We start from the raw sequence: 24,834 nt of genomic DNA, 5'->3' as shown, positions 1-24,834 counted from the left end.
TTTAGCTCAAATCACTCAACCAAATATGTCATTTGTCATCAAACAACAATTCAAACTTTTAATCGGCCATAACTACCTCTAACAACCTATCAATTAGTCACATGCCCCAACAATTGAGCACATGCTCTAATTTTAATATCTTCTACACTACTAAGCTAGCATAATACTGCCCTTATCAACATACACATATGCCTAAGTAATTACATCCGGTCTAAGACCTTTGACTGGTCTCACCTTTTGGTTCCACCAATGCAAATTGACCATCGAAAATCATCCCCGTTTTCTTCTCCTCACTGGTTCCTTGACTGGTTTCACCTTTCCTGAAAAGAACACAAGCAAATACTAATATTCAAATCATTTAACCATAAAGAGATGCATATGTAATCGATATAAGAGGGGGAGAACCATGTCCAGTCCCACAGTCAGGAGGATGTGTCCGTGTCCGTTGCGGCCTTCGCGGTCGATCCTCACTGTGTGAAGCCTCTGATTGGGGGGGGGGGGGGTTGGGTATCTTTGTCTGGATGGCACCAGGGGTAGGCATGAATCTCATCTCATCTCTACCACATACATCTGCGGGGATAGTACCGGTAGTCAGTGGGGGAAAGGATGTGGGTGGGCAGGTATCATCGCGAACCATGGATGGGGACCGACATGTCTGGGCAAACGTATGGGATGGACTCGCATCATCATGTGCCATGGAGCCCATGTCATAACCAGTGTCCAAACATATCTCATCTGATGTCTGACTTGCCTCCTCCATGGTGTGGTCATGTACGGGTGTGTGACGCCCACCTGATGTGTGATGGCGACCAATTATGGGATGCCAACTAGATGTATGAAGCTGACTAGATTGACGACCTTCATGCCCTTGACGTCCACCTGCTTGCCGACCACGCCCTACAGCCGGTTCACTTACGTTGCCCACAGTGCGTGCATTGTCCAAGGTCAATTGACTGATCTCTTCAACAAATTGCAAGGCATTAATACAGTCGGTGTAGATCTCAGACCCTGGTTCAAACTTCACCATAATCCTCAACTATGATTTAACCTGTCACAAGTATATAAGAGTAGTGTTAGGATTTGGAACTAAACTATGCGAAGCGAGGTACATTTATAACAGAACGGTCTTTGTAAACTTACAAAAGTGTCCCAGTACAAGGTCTCTTTTGTAATATGCCGAACAGTGATGGGACGATACCACACCATATACTTGTCATTGTAGCTCATTACCCCATGAAAGGGCAGTGCTTCGGCAATTGTGGCATGCGCAGCCCATCTAGCAATATGAGTGGCATGTTCTTGAACCCAGTTTTTTTCGTGCTTGCCCTAGAGTGTTATCTTGTGAAGTTCAATTGAAGTATCGACATTGTCCGGTACGCCTTGCTTCATCCCAAACTGTCGAAGAACACGTTCGGGGTGATGGCCATTAACCACCCAAAAATGTATGAACGGCACGATGGACCTCCATATGTGTTGGCTTGCCGTATAATATGCGTGCAGGGAACCCAAATAATCTTTATATGGCTCCTAGACAATCTACAATGATCCAAAAAATGCAAACAACCATATTAACAATATAATTAGAAAAAAATGTGTAACGAATGTCACCAATACATGCCAAAGTGGTTCCCACTTGTAAGGCACGATACCTGATTTAGCCAGAGCGAAGCAAGCGACACACGATAGGCACGTAGGACGTGCATTGGATAGTCAGTTGTTATCTTAGACTCTTTCCATCTATCAAACAACACAGACATAACCTTCATATTAGTTACTTACATAATTTCGATGCGAAAAAAATTAATGCAGAAATGTAAAACAATAACTAAGATGAAGATCCTACATACCTGATAGCAAGTGGACCTGGGGGCAGTGCCTAGTGTGGATGCTTCATCACAGGACATATTTGTGGAAACCTCGCCCACGCCCATAACTGCACTAATAGTAGTGCACCGCCAATTTGCTTGGCTGTCTTCTCTGATGCCTTACAGAGGTGTCTATATAGCCAACTTAGTGTTGCACTACCCCAACTATAATTCTTTCCATTGCTGATTGGATTGAAAAATTGTAGATACATGATTGAGAGACATTCACCAAACTTGTCCATAAACAGTATACTACCCAACATTTGGAGTATGTAAAACTGAGCATACTGCTGCACACACACCTCAGTGGCGTCAGCAAGAAGAGGGTTGCGAAACTGCTCCTCTAGCCATTTGGCTTTTATCCTCGGCCCTTCCAACACTGCAGTGTTCTTTTTTGTACCAACTGGTCTGTCCGGTGGAGGGGGGTACCTAGCAATTCGATGCAAAAATCACACCAGTTGTCCATATGGGTAAATCCCATCACCGACAAGCCATGTACAGGTACCCCTATTATGACATCTATGCCTTGTAGCGTGATGGTCATCTCACCATGGGCAAGTGGAATGAGTGCGTCTCTGGCCGCCATCTCTCCACTAAGGCCGTGATCAGTGCATGGTCAAGGTCCATATGTGGGACCTAAAGTAGCCCATCTAACCCTGCATCTGTGATATAAGTGGCAATCCGTGGATCTAACCCACCATCAAACAGACCTTTATCTTGATGACGACAAGTTAGTACACCTGGCACTTCCTGCAAACAAAGCAACTTAGTATTAATAATAGCATTCACTAACCACGTAATAATTACACTTTAAACATAAATGCCCAAAATCTTTCTACTACATATATTGACTACGATTTTGGACACAAGTGCATACCTCGCCTGCCAAAGGAGCATCCCAAAGCAAACTTGAATGATGCATAGTTGCCTCGTCAAGACAGTCCCTATAGAGGGTCCTGCTCGATGTGGGTCCATATCTGGCATAAATTAAAGGTGATTAATGGCCCATTAGCATATTTATCAAATACCCATAAGCATATTCATCAAATACCCATAAGCATTCAGTTTAATACATACACATATATATATATACACACACAAAGAAAGGAGATACATTTTATGGCCTCATTCCTAAGCCACTTGCATTAGATATTAAAATGAACGAATACAAATATATTTTCTTTTCTCAAGTTCAACAAGTCTACACACAACTACCAATTTAACAAATAAAGAAACATAATTCAACACCCCCTTCACAACCCCACCACCACCATTAAAATCAGCCCTACCAGTTTGGTTCAACAAGGATCCCATCAACCACACTTATCCCAAAACTCTAATAAGGAAACTGTTCAAAGTTTTTTGTTTTCCCAAATCTCTAAAGCAACCAAACCAAACAAAGCATTACAAAGCCAAACTAGCATTACAAAGCCAAAAGCATTACAAAACCATAAATAGGAAAAAATAGTAGAGAATCCGAGATGCGTTAGAGCAACCTCTTACAATTTTTCTTCAACCACACAACAATCACCTATGACCTATCAAGTAATCCAGCCACATCTTTCATGGTCAAACTTAAGAAAACGTAAAAATCTAAGACTATACTCAAAAACAAAAAAACCCACCTAATAAAAACGTAATTTTTAAAACCCACATAAAGGCTGCAACTTAAAATTTTGTAATCTTAAATAGAAGTGTAATTTAAAAACTCATGGAAGTGTAAACCAGAAAGAAACATCAAGCAATTTTTTAAAACATCTTATTATAATCTAAACCAACCAAGCAATTTCTAATCCTAAAACATATCACAAAAAAAATGTAAAAGATAAGAAATCAATTAGAAAAGGGATTAAAGCTTCTCACATTAAACAGCCAGACCTTACCTACATAACCAGGTTTTTTTTAGCTTTTCTTTCTTTATTTATTTGTTTTTATTTAAACAAGACATCAATCCAGTGGTCTCCCGCATAAAAATTACAAGAAATTTTTTAAAATAATATCAAATGCAATGAAAGGCTCAAAAAAATTTCTAGTGCCCCTGATTGAAAATCCTTTCATTTGCTTCAAAAAAGGCAGAAGATAAACTGCTGATCAGGCCCTTCAGTGTATGACTAGCGGGCTTGTAGAGGAACTAAAAGAACAAAAGAAGAACAAGCTTCACAAACACAAATTGCATGCTCAAAATTGTGTTCAGATAATCTTTTTTTGATAATTAGGTAGTTGGGGGAGGGGGGATTTGGATTTGAACCTTGGATGTTTGCATTTGAAACACCAAGAGGTGCCAACCAATTGAGCTACAAGGATCTTCGCATGTGTTCAAATATTCAGAGCTGACAAGTATTTATCTTCTGCAACCCATGGTGCACAAAACTAGTTCTTTTTTTAATTTTTTTTTTTTTTGCATTTGAAACACCAAGAGGTGCCAACCAATTGAGCTACAAGGATCATGTGTTCAAATATTCAGAGCTGACAAATATTTATCTTCTGCAACCCATGGTGCACAAAACTAGTTCTTTTTTTAATTTTTAATTTTTTTTAGGTTAACTAGTTCAAATATTGTTAGATTGTTGACTGCATATCCAGGATAGTAGCAAATGAAATGCAAATATAAACTAACTACAAATAGAACCCACACAATCAATCACCATGACAGCTAGCATGATGGTCTAAAATCATCAAGCTTTAATACAAATATTTAGAAGAGCATATAGACCATATCAATATTTGTTCCTGTTGTTTCAGTTGCAGCTTTACTAATAACCGTAGGAGTTAAAACTTAAAATCAAGAGTTTTTTAGTGGTATCAAATATTGAAAATTTCTTCTGGTTATTTCAAGTCCAACCACAAAAGCTAAAAACCTATGCATGTCATTTGCAAGATATTCAATTTAAATCACGGTTTGTGGTATTTACATTTGTAAAACACCAGCCATCATCAAGGATGTTAGATTACATGATTAAATTCACAATTTCCTAACTTAAACCTTTTGGGAAATTTTGTAATCTTAAACAGAAGTGTAATTTAAAAACTCATGGAAAAAAAAATACCAAAATGTTAATCTTTGAGTGCGAGAATGCCCGAGAGGAAAGTTCTTGTTTTCCGCTGCCGATGAGATGCGCTTGTCTCCGGTGGAGTGAGTGCAAGGTCGCCAACAAGAGGAGAGATTTCTGCCGCCGATGAAATGGGCTTGTCTTCGGTGGAGTAAGGGTTTGGGGTTTGTACGTTTGGGTGTGAAGAGTGAGAGTGTGTTCATGTATGTGAGTGGTGAGTGAGAAATGAGATAAAATTTGAACTTTCTATGGTTTTAGTGAGCAGTACTCGAGTTTCATGGACTTGGGTACTGTGTTAACAGTACCCGAGTCCATGAAATTCGAGTATAATGGGCATGATACACTGAACAGATGGTGGCCAACCCAGATTGGTACTTGAGTTTCAAGAACTCGGGTACTGTTAACACAATACCCGAGTCCATGAAACTCGAGTATCAAATGGCATTATGCCCTCAATAGATGGCGGCCAACCCAGATTGGTACCCGAGTTTAGTGGACTCGGGTACCACAGTATACAGTACTCGAGTCCACTAAACTCGAGTACTAAGTGGTATTTTTAAATCCAGAATGCCATGTTGGCATGCCACGATGGAACTATAAAATCTTGTACTCAAGATTCGTGAACTCGAGTACTGGAAAAAGTGGTATTTCCCCAATTATTTCCGAAACAGTGTTTTTTGCCTAAAAATTTTGTGAAAATGTGGTATGGGGCCGATTTGGCCCAGGTCTTGAATAAAGATATAAATTAGGCCCAGTCCACCTATTGGTTCACTAGGCCTAGATTGAAATCATTGCAAATGGATCACACACTTACGAATTTATATGTATTTATACTAAGACCTCGAGGGAGGTGGACCATACCGCAGAAAAATCAATTGAGAAATGACCACCTCTTCGCTAATGTATCTTTAATTATTTCTGCGTCCCAAGTAAATCACGCAAAAAATACGGGTTTGTTTGGATACCTCTTATTTTGTTGAAACTGAAAATTCATTACTGAAAGTACTGTAGATAAAAGTAAAAGTTAGTTGAAATAGTACAGTGGGGTCATGAATAGTGCCAAAAAGTGCAATGGAGCCCATAAATAGTAGTAAAAATAAGCTGAATAGTGAAATAATTTATAATTTTAATCCACATCCAAACGCACATGCAGTATCTAATACCTTTGTGCTTATCGTAACTAGTAACTGGAGCAAAAGAGGTTGTTACTTGTAAGCATATTATTTACCCCCCCCCCCCCCAAAAAATTGTAAGCATATTTCAAGTTTCAACTTTCTTTTTCTCTTTCTCTCTCCCTCTCTCAAAACTAATTATCCAGGATTGAAATGACATTTACTTATTTATTTTTATAATAATCTCACATTTATTTTCTAACAACAAAACTTTGTTACCTGAATCCTTGACAATAACACTTTCTTTTTTTCTTTAGAAGACTTCATTTGATATTCTATACTCACAAGTCATTACTCATAACTTATTAGGGATAAAGGTATCACTTGGCCAAAAGTGCCATTAGCATCGGACATCCAAATTTTGCTAGACAATTTAAAGAAGCATGTGTATGTGCCTCTAGAAATCAGACAGCTATCTTAGTAGCAATCAATTCATTTTAAGTTTTTTAACCTATGCAGCCAAAAAACAAAAACAAATCATTTTAATTTTGTTGAAATTATCAGAATGATTAATGTTTTATATACAACAATTTTTAAAATTTTTTTTTTTTTTACAACGGTGGACTTGGCAAGCTTCTACTAGGCCTCATCTGAATCCACCACTAATATCATTTATTTACCTATCATTAACAACTTATCAACTTGATAATTGTGAATCATTTTATGAAATTTGGTGTCTTATTGTATTAGAATTATGTTTTGTAGATCAAAGTTCTTGTTCTTATAATTACTAATTCAAGTAGCATCGGTTTTCTTTTTCCTTTTACTAACAATAAATAATTTAACTACCATAAAAAATGATATATATATATATATATAATTATAAGTGATGATGCTGAGATCGTTAGTCAAGTAGGTTCGTCCAAATAGGTTAGCACGGGCTTCGCCTCTATACCTGCAAGATTAAGAATGGAATCCTCTCTGAGTGGTCGCTGGTGTGGTGTCGACCACGGAGACTCCGATGGTAAAGTCAGCGACTAGAAATGGCAAAGAGGGCGTATAAGAATTAGAGTGAATAAAGTATCTCAGTGTATGTGTATGTATGTACCTTGTTTAGTTCTGAAATGTGTCTTATATACATCTTCCTCCTTTCTAGCCATTGTACCATATTCACGGTGGTGTAATTGCTTCTTTTGTAACACCTCTAGGCTCATTCAATGTAGGCTTTGATGGGTCTCCAACGATCTTCTTGGCTGATTTGTAATCATCTGAGGCATTGAATGCTCCTCTTTATGGCGTTTCTACCATTGTCTGTGTTGGGAAGGGATGGATGATGGCACTTGATGGGCTCGTTTGGGAAATCATATTTATCGAGCCTATCAATTGCCCCCCCTCTAGTCTTGTGGTCGTCCTTACGTGTAATGACGATCATAGAAAGATGGATGGTTTTTTTATTCAAACGTGACCCTTGAGATTTCGTTTTAGTCGCATTTAATGCGTAGTGGTGGTGTCGTACACGTTGTGGCCACATGGCGCATTCTAACTGGTGAGTACCTTTGTTTGGTTCAAGGGCTTTAGGTTTTCCCATTGGTTTTCAATTTTCTAGGCATGGTTTTTAAAAACTCTTTGTTTCTTCTCCACTTTCTCGCTTCTTGCCATTTTCACATCTCTTTATGAGCTTCTCAATTTTTGGTGTCTCCCTTTTTCTTTGAGCTTGAATTTTTGAGCCTTGGAGTTTTTAAGGTACGATTCTCTTTACCTTTCTTTTTTCTTTTCTTGTAGCACCATTCTTTTCCCCTATTTTGGCTTTGTTTAGATACTTGTTCTTCCTTTTTCCTTAGTTTCCATGCTTGGAAATTCTAAAACTAGGCAACTCTGTCCCTCTGTCTCTTTTCTTTTTGCGCGATTAGAGGCGTCTTTAGGTTCTTTCCGTTGCCATTGTCCTTCAATCGAAGAGTTTGCAGTTGGGGGTCATGGTCTAGGTTTGGCATTGACTGATCTGTTCCCCTTATTGTGTCAATCTGTAGACTGATTTGAGGAGTTAGTAGGTCGTCAAGGGATCATGTCTGAGGTGAGGTTCAATAAAGTGGAGACTGGGTTGTCGTCTAGCGACAACCCTATTGAGGTGGAGGAGGATACCACTGCTTCTGGCCCAAGAGAGGTTAGGGCCTTTCATGCCCTTGGGGAAATGTGTGGTCTGGACTCTCACACCCTCTCCAAGTTTAGGTATAGTTCCAATTCCTTGAGAGGGGGTTCGGATTCGTCTTCCTCACGAAGAGGAACGAGCCTGTCATTTTTCGCCTGGGGAAATGTGTTTCTATGAGGGCGCTTTCTAGTGTGGCCTTAGGTTTCCCGTCCACCCCTTCATCATGGAGCTTCTAAATCATTTCAAATACGTGGAGGATTGTGATCAATTTTATAGAGATATGGATGGCCGTCATTGAAGGGACATGATTAGGGTGGACAAGTTCACATATTTGTATCGTCTAAAGGAGTCAAAGGAGAATGGCTACTAAGAACTCGTGCCCTGGGTCAGGAAGGCTAGGATCATCATTGATCTACCATCGTCCTTTCGATATTGGAAATCGAGGTTCTTTTTTGTGTCGGGGACGGATGGGATACTCCTTCCAGTGAACTCTAAGGTGATATTCCTAGGTTGTTTTGTCGTTGGAGAGCCCCAAGTCTAGGTGCGTTGTCCTTCTGCAAGTCCTTTTTCCTTCTTCTTTTTTCCCTAGTTCATTGCTAATCTTTCTGTTTGTTGTGTCTGTGCAGTTAAGAAACGTCTAAAGCTCAAGAGCGGGTACAAGAGGTGCGTCAAAGCAGCTACTGAATACGCCAAGAAAATTGACAACTTGGACAACCTGCTTGATCTGATAACTTTGGCTCGTCACTGCCTAGGTCCAGAGCCTTCCCCCTTCATCTTGCGCGCCATTGAAATTGAGGAGAAGAGTAAGTGTTTATTTCAGATCGTCAATGCCTTGAATTTTCCTTTCTCTTTTTTTTTTTTTTTAACAAGTGTTTCTCTTTCGTAGAGATGACGACAAAATTCAATCAAGAGATGTATGCCAAGATGAGGGCCAAGAAGACCGAGCCTTTCTCCAACCTCGGAAGAGGGTGGTGTGTGTCGTGGAGAAGAGGACTCCCGTCACTCCTGTCACCTTCGTCCCTGAAACTACAAGGACTGCTTCTCTTGCCACCTCAGTGGAAGATATTACCCCACGCCCAAAGAAGCAGTGCGTGGTAGACAAGGGCAAAGAGAAGGCAGACTCACGCTCGTTAAGCGTTTGGGACGATGTCGACCTGGCAGTGACGAAGGTGCAGGATGCCTTCATTGCTGAGGAGCTCAAGGTCTTTTCTAGTATACCTTCCAACGAGATTGTGGGTCGTCACATCCACAAGCTTGTCTAGGTGATGTGCTTGTATCACTTACTCTTTCCTCTCTCTTTTTTCTTTTTTATTTTTTGCATAGATTTGAAAGTTGGGTGTTCTGTGTGATCTTCTTTTCAGGTGATGGGGGAAACCATCCACATTACGTCGAAGTACTTGAGCCAGGAGGCGAAGGCCACATCAGTGGGGTCCAAGGTGGAGGTTCTGGAGGCAAAGAATACAGAGCTGAGGAAGGATCTCATTTCTGCTATGGACGAGGCCAACACCACCAAGGAAAAGGCTAAGGTTCTGGCTGACGATCTGAGTGCTGAGAGGCAGCTGACCTTGGAGAAGGACGAACAACTCCAGACTACAAAAGAGAGGGTCAAGACCATTGCTGCCAAGGCCGTCGAAGCCTGTCAACAAACTGATGAGTATAACACTATGCTCTTCAGTTAGTACTACAAGGGCTTCAAGCTCCTTCAGCAGTATCTCGTCAAGCACCTAACTGGCATAGACTTGGGGAGCTTGGACCTAGAGGAGGTGGATAAGGAGATGGAGACGGCTTCTCAGTTCGTGGTTGCTGCTCCTGAGGGGAATGATCTAGAGCCCACTCCTGCTAGTGGCGACGAGGCTGCTGTGTGAACCTATCCAGTACACATACATATATGTTTTTTTTTTCTTTTTTTCTTTTTTGGGTGCCCAGTGTGTTTTTGGGCTTTTTATTCTAATTCCAAAACAATGCTCCTTGCCTAGTATTTTTTGGACCTTTAACTCCTATTTATGGAAAAGATATGTTTATGCTATTGCTTATTTTTGTACCTTTGATGGTTCGTTCCTTGTTATGCTTGATGTTTTTGGCCTACATGTGACTTGTGCTTTTGCTAGAATCTTTGTCTGCTTACCCCCGTTTGTGGGTACGTAGTCATTTTTAGGTGACTCACATCGTGCTTAGGAGTTTGGCCACTTAGGCTTCGTTAGTGACTTACATCCGTCTAGCGGAATCTTATCATTTAGCCATTTTAGGTGACTTACATCCAACTAAGGAATTTTGTCACTTTGGCTTCGTTAATGACTTAAATTCATCTAGCGGAATCTTGTCACTCAGCCTTTTTAGGTGACTTACATCCAACTAAGGAACTTTGTCACTTTGGCTTCGTCAATGATTTACATCGGTTTAGCAGAATCTTATCACTTAGCCTTTTTTAGATGACTTACATCCAACTAAGGAATTTTGTCACTTTACCTTCGTCAGTGATTTACATCCGTCTAGCAGAATCTTATCACTTAGCCTTTTTTAGGTGACTTACATTCAACTAAGGAATTTTGTCACTTTGGCTTCATTAGTGATTTACATCCGTCTAGCGAAATCTTATCACTTAGCCTTTATTTTAGGGGTATAATAGGTTGGAATATCAGCTGAATAGTGCTTTTATTTCTTTATTTCAAATGTGGATACGATTGTCTTTTACATTTATTGATGATACTTATTCAAATGCTTAATTTTCCATGGCTGTGGCAGTTTCTTCCTGTCCATCGTCTCTAGGTGATAGCTGTCTTGTCTTGAGTAGTGGATGATCTTGTAGGGGCCTTCCCAAGTTGGCTCAAGCTTCCCTTGAGTTGGATCCTTAATAGCTGGCGAGACTTTGCGTAGGACGAGGTCTCCTATGTTGAGTCTTCTGAGCTTCACCCTCTTGTTGTAGTATTCGGCCATCTTCTACTAGTATTTCGTCATCTTTTGAGATGCTCCATCTCTCACTTCATCTAGGCAATCTAGGTTGACTCTCAACTGATCATCATTGTTGTCTCCGCTTAAAACTTCTCTTCTTATGCTGGTGACTCCTACTTCGACTGGAATTACTGCCTCGGTGCCATAGGTGAGCCTGAAAGGAGTTTCTCTTGTCGGGGTTCTTGTCGTAGTTCTATATGCCCACAGGACATTAGGTAGTTCATTTGGCCATGCGCCCTTTGCTTCCTCCAACCGAGCTTTGATAATCTTCAGTAACGTCCGGTTTGTCACTTCCGTCTGTCCGTTGGCTTATGGATGTCATAGGTATGATAATTGGTTCTTGACCCCTAATCCTGAGCAAAAGTCCCTGAAGTTTTGGCTGTTAAACTGTCGTCCGTTACCTGATATGATCGTCCGTGGTATCCCGAATCTATAGACTATGTTCTTCCACACAAAGTTTTGGATCTTTGCCTTCATGATAGTTAGTAGTGCTTTTACTTCAACCCATTTTGTAAAGTAGTCAATAGCTACCAGTAAGAACTTTACCTGTCTCACCTTGGGGTAGTGGGCCTATGATGTCAATTCCCCACTGGGCGAATGGCCACGAGGAGGTTATGGGTGTCAACTTCTCCACTGGGATACGCTGAACATTTCTAAATCTCTGACACTTTTTGCATCGCTCAACAAACTCTTTTGCGTCCTTTTGTATAGTAGGCCAGAAGTAAGCTGTCGGACGATCTTACTTACCAAGAATCTTGGGCCTGCATGGTCTCCGCATATCCCTTCGTGGGTCTCCTCCAAGATGTACTTAGCCTCACTTTTGTAAACACACTTCAGGTAGGGCATGGAGAAGCCTCTTTTGTACAGGGCATCGTTCAAGATAGTGAACTTGGCTGCTCTCTTCCTGACTTTCCTGGCCTCCTCGACGTTCTGTAGGAGTCGTCCATCTTGAAAGAAAGATAGAATTGGGGTCATCCAGCTGCTTTCGCTTTGAATTGCGAAGGTGTAGGTCTGTTCAATGCTAGGACGCTTCTGGACTTCCATCTTTAAATCTATGCTCGTTGATCCTGCTTCTGACGACACCTGCTTCGCTATCTCGTCTACCCCCATATTCTGGCTCCTAGGACCTGTATGAACTTTACCCGATCAAACTTTCGGGCCAGATGCCTTGTCAGCCTCAGGTATTTCTGCATCCTCTCCTCCTTTGCCTTATACTCTTCCTTTATATGTCCCACGACCAGCTTAGAATCACTCTAGAGGAGCAAGTTTTTAGCACCCAACGCCTTTCCGACCCATAGACCCGTCAGTATTTCCTCGTACTCTGCTTTTTTGTTAGTGGCGAGAAACTGAAGTTAAACACCATATTGAAGCGTATCTCCTTCTGGGGTAATGATAATAACCCCTATTCCGCCCCTCTTTCAGGTTGACGACCCGTCAGCCTTGATTGTCCATCTATCCGATTCATCCGTTGCCCTATCTTCGTCAGGGATCGTGAACTCAGCGATAAAGTCTACTAGTACTTGTGCTTTAATAATTGTCCTGGGGTGGTACTCAATGTCTAACTGGCTAAGTTTGATTGCCATTGAACAATTCTTCCCGCAGTCTCGGGCTTGTTCATTGACTTCTTTATGACCTGATCTGTTATCACTAGAATAGGATTCTCCTGGAAGTAGGGCCGCAGCTTTCATGAGGCTACAATTAAGGTGAATGCAATCTTCTCAATCCATGGGTACTTTGCTTCGGCTCCTTGGAATTCTTGATTGACATAGTAAATTGGGAGTTGTGTTCCATTCTCTTCCCGAATTAAGGCTACACTCACGGCTGTAGCCAATACTGCTAAGTATAAATATAGGTCCTCCCCTTCTTTTGACGGGTTTAGGAGAGGTAGATTGCTCAAGTATTGTTTAAGCTCCTAGAAGGCCTTCTCACATTCCTTCGTCTAGGTGAAGGCTTGCTTTAAAGTTTTGAAGAAGGGCAGGCATTTGTCCGTCACTTTATAGACAAACTTGTTGAATACTGTTATCCTTCCTGTTAGTTTTTGGACTTCTTTCACCGTCCTTGGTGATGCCATCTCCAGTATGGCTCACACCTTTTTTGGGTTTGCTTCTATCCCCCTCTGAAACACCATGAATCCTAGAAACTTCCTAGAAACTTCCTAGACCCCACCCCGAAGGTGCATTTGCTGGGGTTTAACTTTAGCTGATATTGTCTGAAAGTAGTGAATATCTCCTCGAGGTCGTCCAGGTGTGCAGATTCTTCCTTTCTCTTGATGAGCATGTCGTCTATGTATACCTCCATGTTTCTCCCAACCTACTTATTGAACATCCTATTCACTAACCTCTAATAGGTTGTTCCTGCATTTTTCAGTCCAAAGCGCATTACCTTGTAGCAGTAGAGCCCTTGGCTTGTGATGAAGGCAGTCTTCTCCTGGTCTTCTTCTGGCATCTTGATCTGGTTGTATCCCGAGAATGAGTTCATGAATGTGAGGAGCTTATGTCCTACCGTGGAATCCATCAGTTGATCTATTCTTGGTAGGGGGAAACTGTCTTTTGGGCAGGCCTTGTTTAGGTCTATGAAGTCTACATACATCCTTCACTTTCCATTCACCTTCTTTATCAGGACGGCGTTGGCTAGCCAATTTGGATAATAGACCTCATGAATGAAGTCTGCTGCTAGCAATTTGTTTACCTCGTCCATGATTGCCTTATTTCATTCAGGAGCAAAGACTCGTCACCTCAGCTGGACAGGCTTCTTCTCAAGATCTACATTCAGTTGGTGTTGGATAACCTCAGTTGCTATGCCGGACATATCCTTGTGACTCCATGAGAAAACGTCCAAGTTGCCCTTAAGGAATTGGACTAATTTCTTCTTCATTTCTTTGCTCAGAGTCGTCCTTATCCTTGTAGTCTTCGTTGGTTCCCTATCTACCAACTCCACGTTTTCCAGGGCTTCCACATTTTCTTCCTCTTTCTCCTCGATCATCCACGTATGGTTCTCCTTTGCGGCTAATATTGCTTAGTAGCATTCCCTAGCCAGTACTTGATCTCCCTTGACTTTGCCTATGCCATTCTCCATCGAGAACTTTACCTTCAGGTAATAGGTGGACGTGGCTGCCTTCCAACGGTTGAGTGTAGGCCTTCAAATTATCAAGTTGTACGAGGAAGGACAGTCTACCACCAGGAAATCGAGCTGACGAGTCAATTGTTGGGGATAAGATCCCACCGTGACCATCAGTATCACTATGCCTTTGGGATACACCCTATCTCCACTAAAGCTGATGAAGGGGGACTCAAAAGGCTGCAATCTTTCGGGATCTACCTTTAGCTGTTGAAAAGCAGAGAGGCAGATAATGTCGGTAGAGCTACCATTGTCTATAAGGATTCTCTTGGTGTTGAACCCCTTTATCATGAGCACTATAACTAGAGGGTCGTCATGAAGCTGTTTCACCCCTCTAGCATCTTCTTCTGAAAATAGGATGTTCCTGTCCATTCTTCTTTGCTTCAGGGTTGGTATCTTGTGGATGTTGTTTACCTGCCTCTATTGTGACTTCTTAAGGGATCTAAATGACCCACCTATGGATGGTCCTCCTGTGATCATCTTTATCTCCCCTATCGCGCTCTGTGGATGGTTGAATGTTTGGTCCTCGTCCCTCAGAACAGCTTCGAGCTTAGCCTTGTTATCACCTCTGGATCTATTAGAGTCCTCATTCTTCACAAACTTCTGCAGCTTCCCTTTCTAAATGAGCTCCTCTATTTGCTCCTTCAGATCTCTGAAATCTTCTGTGTAATGGCCGTGATCCTTGTGGAAATGGCAGTACTTCTTCTTGTCACGTACATTAGGTGATGAGTGCAACGACCCTGGCCACTTAAGGTAATGCACGTCCTTAATCTGCATTAAAATTTTGTTAACGGGTATAATTAAAGGGGTGAACTTTACCATCTGAGGGGTTTTTTTGTCCTTTCGCTTGTTCCTGTCAATGCTTTGATAGTCTCCCCTTTCTCTTTTTCTTCCCCCCGGTCTTCTCCCTTTTCCTCCTTCTCCCTGGGCTTCTCCTCGTCCCTTATTGCTACCAAAGCGTCTTCGGCGTTCATGTACTTCTACGCCTTCAGGAGCATTTCAGCCATCATCTGAGGAGGGCTCTTCGCAAGTGTGACCATGAACTCTCTAGACTTTAATCTGGCTTTGAAGGTCATCAGCTGCATTTTCTTATCTGCTTCATCCACCTCTAAGGTTTCCCTGGTGAAACGCTTCACATATAACCTCAAGGTCTCCTTTTCCCCTTGCCTGATGGTGAGCAAGTGGTTTACTGGCCTTTTTGGGTGTTGTCCATCGACGAAATTGCGTAAAAAGGAGTTTCCCAATTGCTTGAAGTTGTCGACGGACGACGCTGGTAGCTTAGTGAACCACTCCCGTGCTGCTCCTTTGAGAGTGGTGGGGAAGGAATGACACAGTATCTCGTCAGGGGGTTGTTAAAGACCTAGAGTTGTCTTGAAGGTGTTGAGGTGGTCCAGAGGGTCTTTCAGACCGTCGAACAACTCGAGTTGTGGGAGACGAAACTTTGAAGGCACTAAGCATTTTAGGATCGCTGTTGTAAAGGGCGAGTCTGTCCTCCTAACCATCCTGTCTAAGCTTCAATCTATTTTTTCCCTTATTGCACTTCTCAGCTCATCCATTTCCCTTCTCATTTCCCTGAGAAGGTCTGAGTTTGCTCCCTCAGGAGTAGTTGTTCGTCAGTGGTCGCTCCTTATTTGGCTGTCTCCTTCGTCATTCCGATGGATCCTAGAACGATTATCTTCTTGGTGAAGTTGCAACCTCATCTCTTGGTTCTGTCTCGTAAGTTCCTCTACGCTGGCTGTGAGTGTTTGGATTTGCAGAGTTAGTGCTACAGAATCTTGGGGCGTGCTGGACTCCATTGGACTTTAGAGTTTGAATGGAACTACACTCTCAAACCTAAGTACGAAATTGTCGTTCCCACAGACAGCGCCAAACTAATGATGCTGAGATCGTCAGTCAAGTAGGTTCGTCCAAATAGGTCAACACGGGCTTCGTCTCTATACTTGCAAGATTAAGAATGGAATTCTCTCTGAGTGGTCACTGGTGTGGTGCCGGCCACGGAGAGTCCGATAGTAGAGTCAGCGACTAGAGAGGGCTTATAAGAACTAGAGTGAATAAAGTGTCTTTGCGTATGTGTATGTGTGTACCTTATTTAGTTTATTCATCAAAAAAAAATGTACCTTGTTTAGTTCTAAAATGTGTCTTATATACATCTTCCTCCTTTCTAGCCATTGTACCCTATTCATGGTGGTGTAATTGCTTCTTTTGTAACGCCTCTAGGCTCAATGTAGGCTTTGATGAGTCTCCAGCGGTCTTCTTGGCCGATTTGTAACCATCCGAGGCATTGAATGCTTCTCTTTATGGCGTTTCTATCATCGTTTGTGCTGGGAAGGGATGGACGATGGCACTTGATGGGCTCGTCTGGGAAATTATATTTATCGGGCCTATCAATAAGGCTAAAGCAAATAAAAACATCCAATTAGAATCTTCAATTGGAGTCCATTTTTGCATCAACTGTACTAAATTATTTCTTAATTTTGGTATTATATGGTAATCATACCATAAATATTCATATAGGTGTCCATTGACTCCATAAATTATGAACACAAGGATTTTCTTGGAAGATTCTTAATTTACTCTCTCTCTCTCTCTCAACTGAACGAATCTTCCTTTCTCCAACTCTTCATACCTCGTTCAGTCGCCTCTACCCCTAAAAAATCAAAAAGCCACAATACAACTACTAAATGAAAGAAAGGGGCCTTTGTCTTTGGAACAAGAACTACAAAAGACGACATAGAGAATTCCACTCGCATCAGAGCTGCTCTCTTCTTCTACAACAGTATTAGCCCAGAGCAACGAGTTCATCCAAAAATGTTACTCTTTCACTTTCTCTTCGATTGAGTACAAAACAACGGAGTATTATAGTTTTTATTTAGTTTTACTAATCCGGTAATTGCTTTAGGTAGCGATTGGATTCAGCGGCTACGTTCACGTTCCACATTTTGCGTTTTGCACCATCTTTTCTTTTCTTTTTTTTTCAGTGCAACGCCTCTTGCACTGTTTATGGACATGAACAATGCACAGAGGCAAATGAACAGTAATTTTAAAAGTGAACAATACACGAAAAATATTTTTTATTATTTTCAATTTTCAATTTTTAATATTTAGCAAAATAAGCGGTATCCAAACTCACCCTTAGTTTGAGTATTGTTGGCCTGAAAAGTCAATTTGGATTACAAGATTTTAAACTGCTCTTAAGAATTTATAAATTTGATTGAGTTTGTTTGTTTGTTTTCATCTCATTATTTCTTGATGTAATTGCAATCTGTGAATTTTTTTTTTAAGCAGTAAAATGAAGATTAGGAAGCACAGAGCACATATTCCTAAGAAAAGGTGAGTAAAAGTTTTACTTTTCTTTTAGTGAATTTTTTTTTCTTGAATTACTAATTTTTTTTAATAGTTTTTCCATGATTGATGTTGCATATTTACTATTTAAATTTAAGTTGTTCTATGAAATTAAAATTTGCACATATTGGGATATGTGTTCAACTTATTTGTACCTTTTCCTTCTGTTTCACAAGAAGAGAATGGTGTCTTGAGTTCAACCAACTGGATTTATCATCTTGAAAATTATCTTGGCTCAATAAAGAGTTGGATTTCGCTTCAGGTTGTTTTGACTTACCTCAATATGCTGTTTTTTTGAAAGTGTTTTATTAAAAATTTGAACGCAACACTGTGATTATTAGATATTACCACAACACCACATCAGTAATGTAGCCATCCTTAAAGAAACAACAATGCTTACTTTATTGCTATGCAATCTTTCTGAATTAAAAAAAATAAAATAAAATCTCTCAATTTGAATTACATATCAGCTAAATGTTTGCAATTATAAAAAAAAATAATAATAATAATAAATAGTAGCATTGGGTAATCTCAATTTGAAAAACCATCCCTCTTCTTTTATTTTTTATTTTACTTGTGTTTTAAACAATTGTTTTCTCAAAGACTTATTATTTCCTTTTGGAAAGCAAAGGAATTTTTTTTTCTTTTAATTCTAACACAAAGCAATAATCCTCTAATATTTAATTGGTAGATTTTTTTTTCCTATTTTTTTATTCTAATTAAACACCATATGACTTTGTTCGCTCTTATATGATCTTCCCCTCTTTCAAACTCTCTCCTTAAAGCCCTCAACCAAACCTTTATCACTCTTATTCCAAAGATTCCTCATCCAGAGGAGGTCTCTCATTTTAGGCCTATCAGCCTATGTAATGTGATTTACAAAGTGATCTCCAAAGTTCTTGTTAACAGATTGAAGCCCATCATGGATAGCATTATTACACCATACCAAAATGCCTTCATCAAAGGTAGAAATATCTCAAATAATATCATTTTGGCGCATGAGATCCTTGATGTGATTAGGAAAAAAAGAGGGAGAAGGGATAAATTTGGAATGCTGAAAATAGACATGTCTAAAGCCTATGATAGAGTCAATTGGAACTTTCTTAAGGTTGTCCTCACCATAATGAAATTTGATTCCAAGTGGATCAATTGGATTATGGAATGTGTGTCTTCAGTTGAGTATACCTCGCTGATAAATGGAAGCATGACTAGGTCCTTTAAATCATCTCAAGGCTTAAGACAAGGAGATCTTCTATCTCCATACCTATTCCTATTGTGTGCCAACATCCTCTCCATTTCCCTAACCTAAGCTGAGGATCTTAAGAAAATCAGAGGAGTAAGTTTCTTTAGGGGTGTGCATGCTCGGGAATTAGAGGCATTGGCTGGTTTTATGGATACCATTTATGGTGCTTCGGTGAAAGGATTTGGTGAGGATAAGATGTGCTGGAAACTTGATAGAAAGAAGGGTTTTATGGTTAAGGATTATTACAGTCTCTTAGTGGGCTCCAATGATTGCTGCTTTCCTTGGAAGAGTATTTGGAAACAGAAAATTCCTTCTCGTGTTGCTTTCTTTGTTTGGACTGCTGCTTTGGGGAAGTGCTTAACGATTGACAATTTACGTAAAAGGAAGATTTGGATATTGGATTGGTGTTACATGTGCAAGTGCAATGGTGAATCGGTTGATCATCTTTTTCTCCATTGTCCGGTTGCAATGGATATGTGGGCAATGGTGTTTGGATTGTTTGGAGTTAGCTGGGTGATGCCGCAATCTATAGTGGGGCTATTAGCATGTTGGCAAGGCAAATTTGGTTGCCATCGAAATGGGCATATATGGATGACTGTTCCACATTGCTTATTGTGGTGTCTTTGGAGAGAGAGAAATAGCAGGTGCTTTGAAGATAAGGAGAGATCAATTTCAGACTTGAAGCTATTTTTCTTTAGAACCCTTAGAGATTGGTTGACTGCTCTGCAGAACCAATCATCTTTATCTTTTCTTGATTTCTTAGATTCTTGTAATTTGTGCTCTTGACTGTTTAACCCTTGTACACTCCCTGTGTACTAGGGTGTTTCATTTTTTATATCAATAAACATCTTACTTATCAAAAAAAAAGAAAATCAGAGGAGTAAGAGTTGGTAGGAGTGGTCTCTCTTTTTCTCATTTACTATTTGCTGATGATTCAGTATTGTTTTTTAGGAATGACAGTGCTACTGTCCATAATCTTCAACTCATTCTGAATTAGTATTGCTCCATCTCGGGTCAATCCATTAATCTAGCCAAATATGATGTGTTTTGCTCACCAAACATGCCTATGGAGGAACAAAGGGACCTTGCCAGAACCCTTCAGGTTACTTTTGTTCAACAACCCAGTAAATATCTTAGTGTTCATTTTAAATTGAGAGGTAATAGGATTGTTGATTTTCAATTCCTCATTGATAAATTAAAATCAAAGCTTCAAGGTTGGAAGACCAAACTTCTATCACAGGCTGGCAGAACAACCTTAATTACTGCTGTTCTTCAATCCTTACCCTTGTACTCTTTTGCATGTTTTAAAGTTCCTGAGTATGTGTGCAACAAGATGGATTCAATCATTCGTGCTTTCTGGTGGGGCCATGATTTTGGTGAGAATAAGCTCCACATGATCAACTGGGATAGGGTTAGTCAACCCAAGAATCTTAGTGGGTTGGGTATTAAGAAATTTGGGTATATGAACTAGGCTATGCTGCATAAGCAGTATTGGAGAATCATTCAAAATCCACAAACCCTTTTAACTAGAACTTTTAAGGCTAGGTATTTCCCAGCTTGTACTATTCAAGAGTGTAGGCCAAAACCTCATCAATCATGGGTCTGGAGAAGTATCTTAAAACAAGAGAATCATATTTTGAAGGAAGGCAGGTGGAGAGTGGGGAATGGGTATCAAATTCCAATAAATCATAGGAGCTGGACCCCAAATTTAAATCTTCAAAGATCAGAGTTCCGTACCTGTGGGGGATCTAATTGATCATAGTAATAGACAATGGAAGGTAGATTTGGTAAGAAGTTTGTATCCGTTTCCTCAAGCAGCTGAAATTCTTCAAATTCCTATATCCAAGACTGATTCTGTGCAGGATCAACTTCTTTGGAAATTCTCAAGTAAGGGGGATTATCAAGTGAAGAAAGCTTATGAGATTATAACCCAGGATGTAGCAAGCCAACCTAGACCTTTTCAAGCACACAAAGGCTGGTGGATGTCATTCTGGAAGATTAAGATTCCTTTGAAAATTAGTACCTTCATCTGGAAACCTTTGCATAACTGCCTTCCTACTCTTCTCAATTTATACAACAGGGGTATTTCAAGTGTTAAATGATGTCCTATGTGTAATGAGGAGGAAGAAAGTCATACTCATCTTTTCCTACAATGCCCCTTTGCAAGAGCTTGCTGGCATGGTTCTATTTTGTCCATTCACACATCTAACCTCACCAATATTTCTGTTCAACAGTGGATTAAGCAACTCATCTCAAGGCATAATAGGAATGATGTGAATTCAACATGCTATGGGCAAGATGTTCTTACTTTTCTTTGGACTGTCTGGACTCACAGGAACAAAGTGCTTCACCAAGGAACTACCCCAAATCCAGTGGAAGTGATACTAACTGCTCAACAACTATCTTGCAGGTACAGGGACACAAACTCAAACCTTGGCATCTCAGGAGGCAGGGAGGATAGAGGCTTCAGGTCAGTGAGACAAAGTGCAGCAGGGGAGTTGCAACTGATTCTCAAGCTTGTAGATAGTAGAAGCAGTGTTCCACATAGATATGGTGCTGCTTATGAAGCTGTAACAGTTCAAGGGGAGAAGGTGTTTTTTGGGGTAATTAGTAGCAATGCTAGAACATCAACAGGGGCACTACTGAAGGCTATGCTTGAAGCTGTTCTGACAGCAAAGGAGCAAGGCTTTCAGCTTGTTTTGGTTCTCAGCAATAGTAGGAGTCTTCTGCAGAATTATAAGAGGAAATCAGCTTTTGATTGGTTAGACAGTACTAGGCTAGCTGATCTATGCTTTTTGAATCAAAATGGTTTCTTCTGTGATGTGTTTTGGGTACCCTCTGTAGTTGTAAATAGGTTGAAGTCTGTAGCTAGATTGGCAACCCAAGTGCCAATACATCATTGCTGGTTTTCTTCTGTTGGTTAGTATCGTTTGTAATATATGCTGTTGTATTGCCTTTTCCGTTGAATGGTGTGGAAAAAAAAATGATCTTCCCCTCTATTACATAGCATGTGCTTGTTGGGGTGTAGCTGCAGATCTATGTGTTATATATATATATATATATATATATATATATATATATATATATATATATATATATATATATATAGGTTTTTGCTTTGTTTCCTACGTTTAGATGATTTATCTTTATTCACTGTTTAAAGCTATAGTTAAAACTTGGAGTTGTAGTTTAGTCATTTGACTAATGGAAATTAATAGTTTCTTTTAATTTTGTGGCTTTCAAGTTAAAAGTTATTAAAGTATGTTGAAGCGGATGCACAAATACAAGCCCCACTCCCTCTTACACATGATGCTTAAATTTGGAAATTGGACAAGTTGCTGTTACTCTTCTTGTACATCTTTTGTAGTTTTGCACCCAATCAATTCCAAATTCTCCATCAAAGAAAAGTGTCTAGTTCGTTTCTTTCAATAGTTGTGAATAACCATTGTCTGCTAGAGGAAGAACAACCTATCTTCAATGTGAAAATCGATTATCAAGAATAAAGTAGCAAAATGCAGCCTTTTTTCTTTTCTTTTTGACACAAATTGAAATTTAAAGTAAATAAACGAAAATGAAATTGCCCCTACAATTATTAGAGTACACATTAGGAATTAAAATTTCGAAACAACTTAAAGAAAATTAGACCTTTTTTAACAAAATTGAAATTTAGAATAAATAAAATGAAAATGAAAGTGCCACTATAATTATTAGGGTTTAGCATTAGAATTCAGAAACATCTTTAAGAAAATTAGACTCGTAAATTCACAAGCTTATTCTTAATTGAAATTTGTGAGAATAAAGGCTGAAAGCTCCTAAGAAACTAGAGATTGCAGACATAACAAAGAGATATTTCTGTAATCTATATTGTGGCGGCAAGAAAATAAGACAAGTTTAAAGGTTGATACTTGATACGTTTGCTCACACAATTAATTTGTAGGGATGGGATGCTTAATCAACCTTATATACCCTCTTTTGGGTAGATTAAACTATTTGGAATTGGAAAGATTAAGATTAAGTATAATTATGCAAGTATTATTGAAAGATAGCCTCAAAGGGCTTGTATTGAGCTCCTCGAGTTTAGTTCGAGATAGAGATTACAAGTGTTTCTTCCTTAAAAATTTTCAATCCCCTTTCCCTAGGGATTCTTGTGCTTTATATAGTCAGCTAAGGTGCATCTAAGCCCTACATATGGAGGGTCATGGTTCACTTCCCTTGATACTTGTCCCATTAGGACCTTACTAGAAGGCTTCCACATTAGACTATAAGCTATGGTGACACTATTCAGGGATCATGTTCTCATTAATGCGGTCAGCTAAGTGGATGCAGAGCATTGAATGTGGAGGTGATTGATACTTTATCTATCTTCTTTCCTTCCTAGCTTGATGACAAAGCTTCCTTCTCATCCTCGATTTGTGCTTGACGGCCTATAGCATGGGATCTCAGCCTCCTGAGAGTGCATAGGTATCCTCAGGGTCCTTGGCTGTTGTGGTTTTCTTGTACCGGTAGGGGGTTGTCCATATATTCCTGAGGATGTGTTGTTAGCATTTTTCTAGGTCTATACATACAATGATATCCTCGACCCATCTGTCTGTATTCTTAGATTCTCGTCCCCCCCCCCCCCTCCCCCCACACACACACACATATATATATAGTGTCTTGTATTGATTTCATTATGAAAAGAATATGAAATATCAATACAAGACAGTATATACAGATTACAAAATTGGATTCAGATCCTTTAGATTTCCTAAGATACTCTATCAAACAGATTTCCTTAAATCTTAACCATTCTTTAATGATTTAATGGTCTAGAGTTTTCCATATCAGCTTTCCACTAACAATAATCTTAATTGTTTTGTTTGCAACATTATTTTATTATTTTAAGAATATTATTAGTGCAATGTTGACATGGTAGAATCTAGACCATTAAATCATTAAAAAATAGTTAGGATTTAAGGAAATCCATAGGTAGAGTACCCTAGGAAATCTAGAGGATCTGAATCCTACAAAATCTATGCAAAAGAGAGAGATTCTAATAACTCAATGTAGTTACACTATGACTAGCCGTTAGAATCGGTTAAAAATCGATTCCCTCTATTAAAGCAGTGTCGTTTGGTGGATTAGACTTGGACTTGGGCTGCGTATGACATGGATCCAAAGCAATATTAGTTTCTTGAATATGTTGACGGCCCAAGCTTGAATTTAAGTCATTACTGTTTATGCATCAAGAGTCAAGAGTCAGGACTCAGGAGTACTAGATATCTTAATTGGCATATTATTATTTGATAGCGGTGAACCTTCAACCGAAAACTAGAAATTGCATTAGGGCTAAATGGGCCCATGCCCTAATAGTAAAGGTTTATGGGAGAACGGTGGGCTTCCATTTCTTGCAGTCTAAGGTGATGAGAGTGTGGAAACAGGCGGGCAGGTTAGATTGTGTAGACCTAGAGAAGGACTTCTTTCTGATAAGGTTTGGACTTGTTGAGGATTATGATAAGGTTCTCAGAGGGGGGGGGGGCATGGCTTGTAGGGGGTCACTACCTAACCATGAGAATGTAGGAACCAAATTTTAAACCGTCCTTGGCCATGTGTAGCTTGGTTGCAGTATGGGTTCAGCTCCCAGAACTCCCCTTTGAATATTATGAGCTTGCTATCCTGAAAAAGATTGATAATGCTATCGGCCCAGTTCTGAGGATTGATGCCAATACAACCTCGAAAACGAGGGGTATACATGCTAAGATTTGCATCCAAGTAGACATCAACAAGCCTCTAGTAAGAAGAATCCTTCTGGAAGGGTGTTAGGATTAGTGCCCTTAAATCCTATTGTATGATATTATGTATGACATTATGTATGACATGATGTATGACTTAATATTGTGATTGATAAAGTTATTTTATTATTATCTAAAATAATGGTAATATAAATATGGGACATTATCATATAGTCCATGAGATGCATTGTATGTGATTTATGTGAAAAGTCACAGAAGATGTAAATCACAAGTTCTTT

At 39.8% G+C, this 24,834-nt stretch overlaps 1 protein-coding gene across 1 annotated transcript; it reads right to left on the bottom strand.

Moving 5' to 3' along the window:
- Positions 1-14,260: 14,260 nt before the first annotated feature.
- LOC142616922 (uncharacterized) lies at positions 14,261-14,611 on the bottom strand. The gene has a single exon (XM_075789664.1). The coding sequence runs from the start codon at positions 14,609-14,611 to the stop codon at positions 14,261-14,263; it is 351 nt and encodes a 116-aa protein (XP_075645779.1).
- Between the last annotated feature and the right edge of the window lie 10,223 nt (positions 14,612-24,834).

Source organism: Castanea sativa, chromosome 11 (assembly GCF_040712315.1).
Source record: "Castanea sativa cultivar Marrone di Chiusa Pesio chromosome 11, ASM4071231v1".
Taxonomy (NCBI): Eukaryota; Viridiplantae; Streptophyta; class Magnoliopsida; order Fagales; family Fagaceae; genus Castanea; species Castanea sativa.
This window is presented reverse-complemented; position numbering and strand designations above follow the sequence as displayed.

Bases quoted from the DNA above. Each gene is read 5' to 3' on its own strand.
- LOC142616922 (XM_075789664.1), bottom strand. From the start codon at position 14,611: ATGGACAGGAACATCCTATTTTCAGAAGAAGATGCTAGAGGGGTGAAA.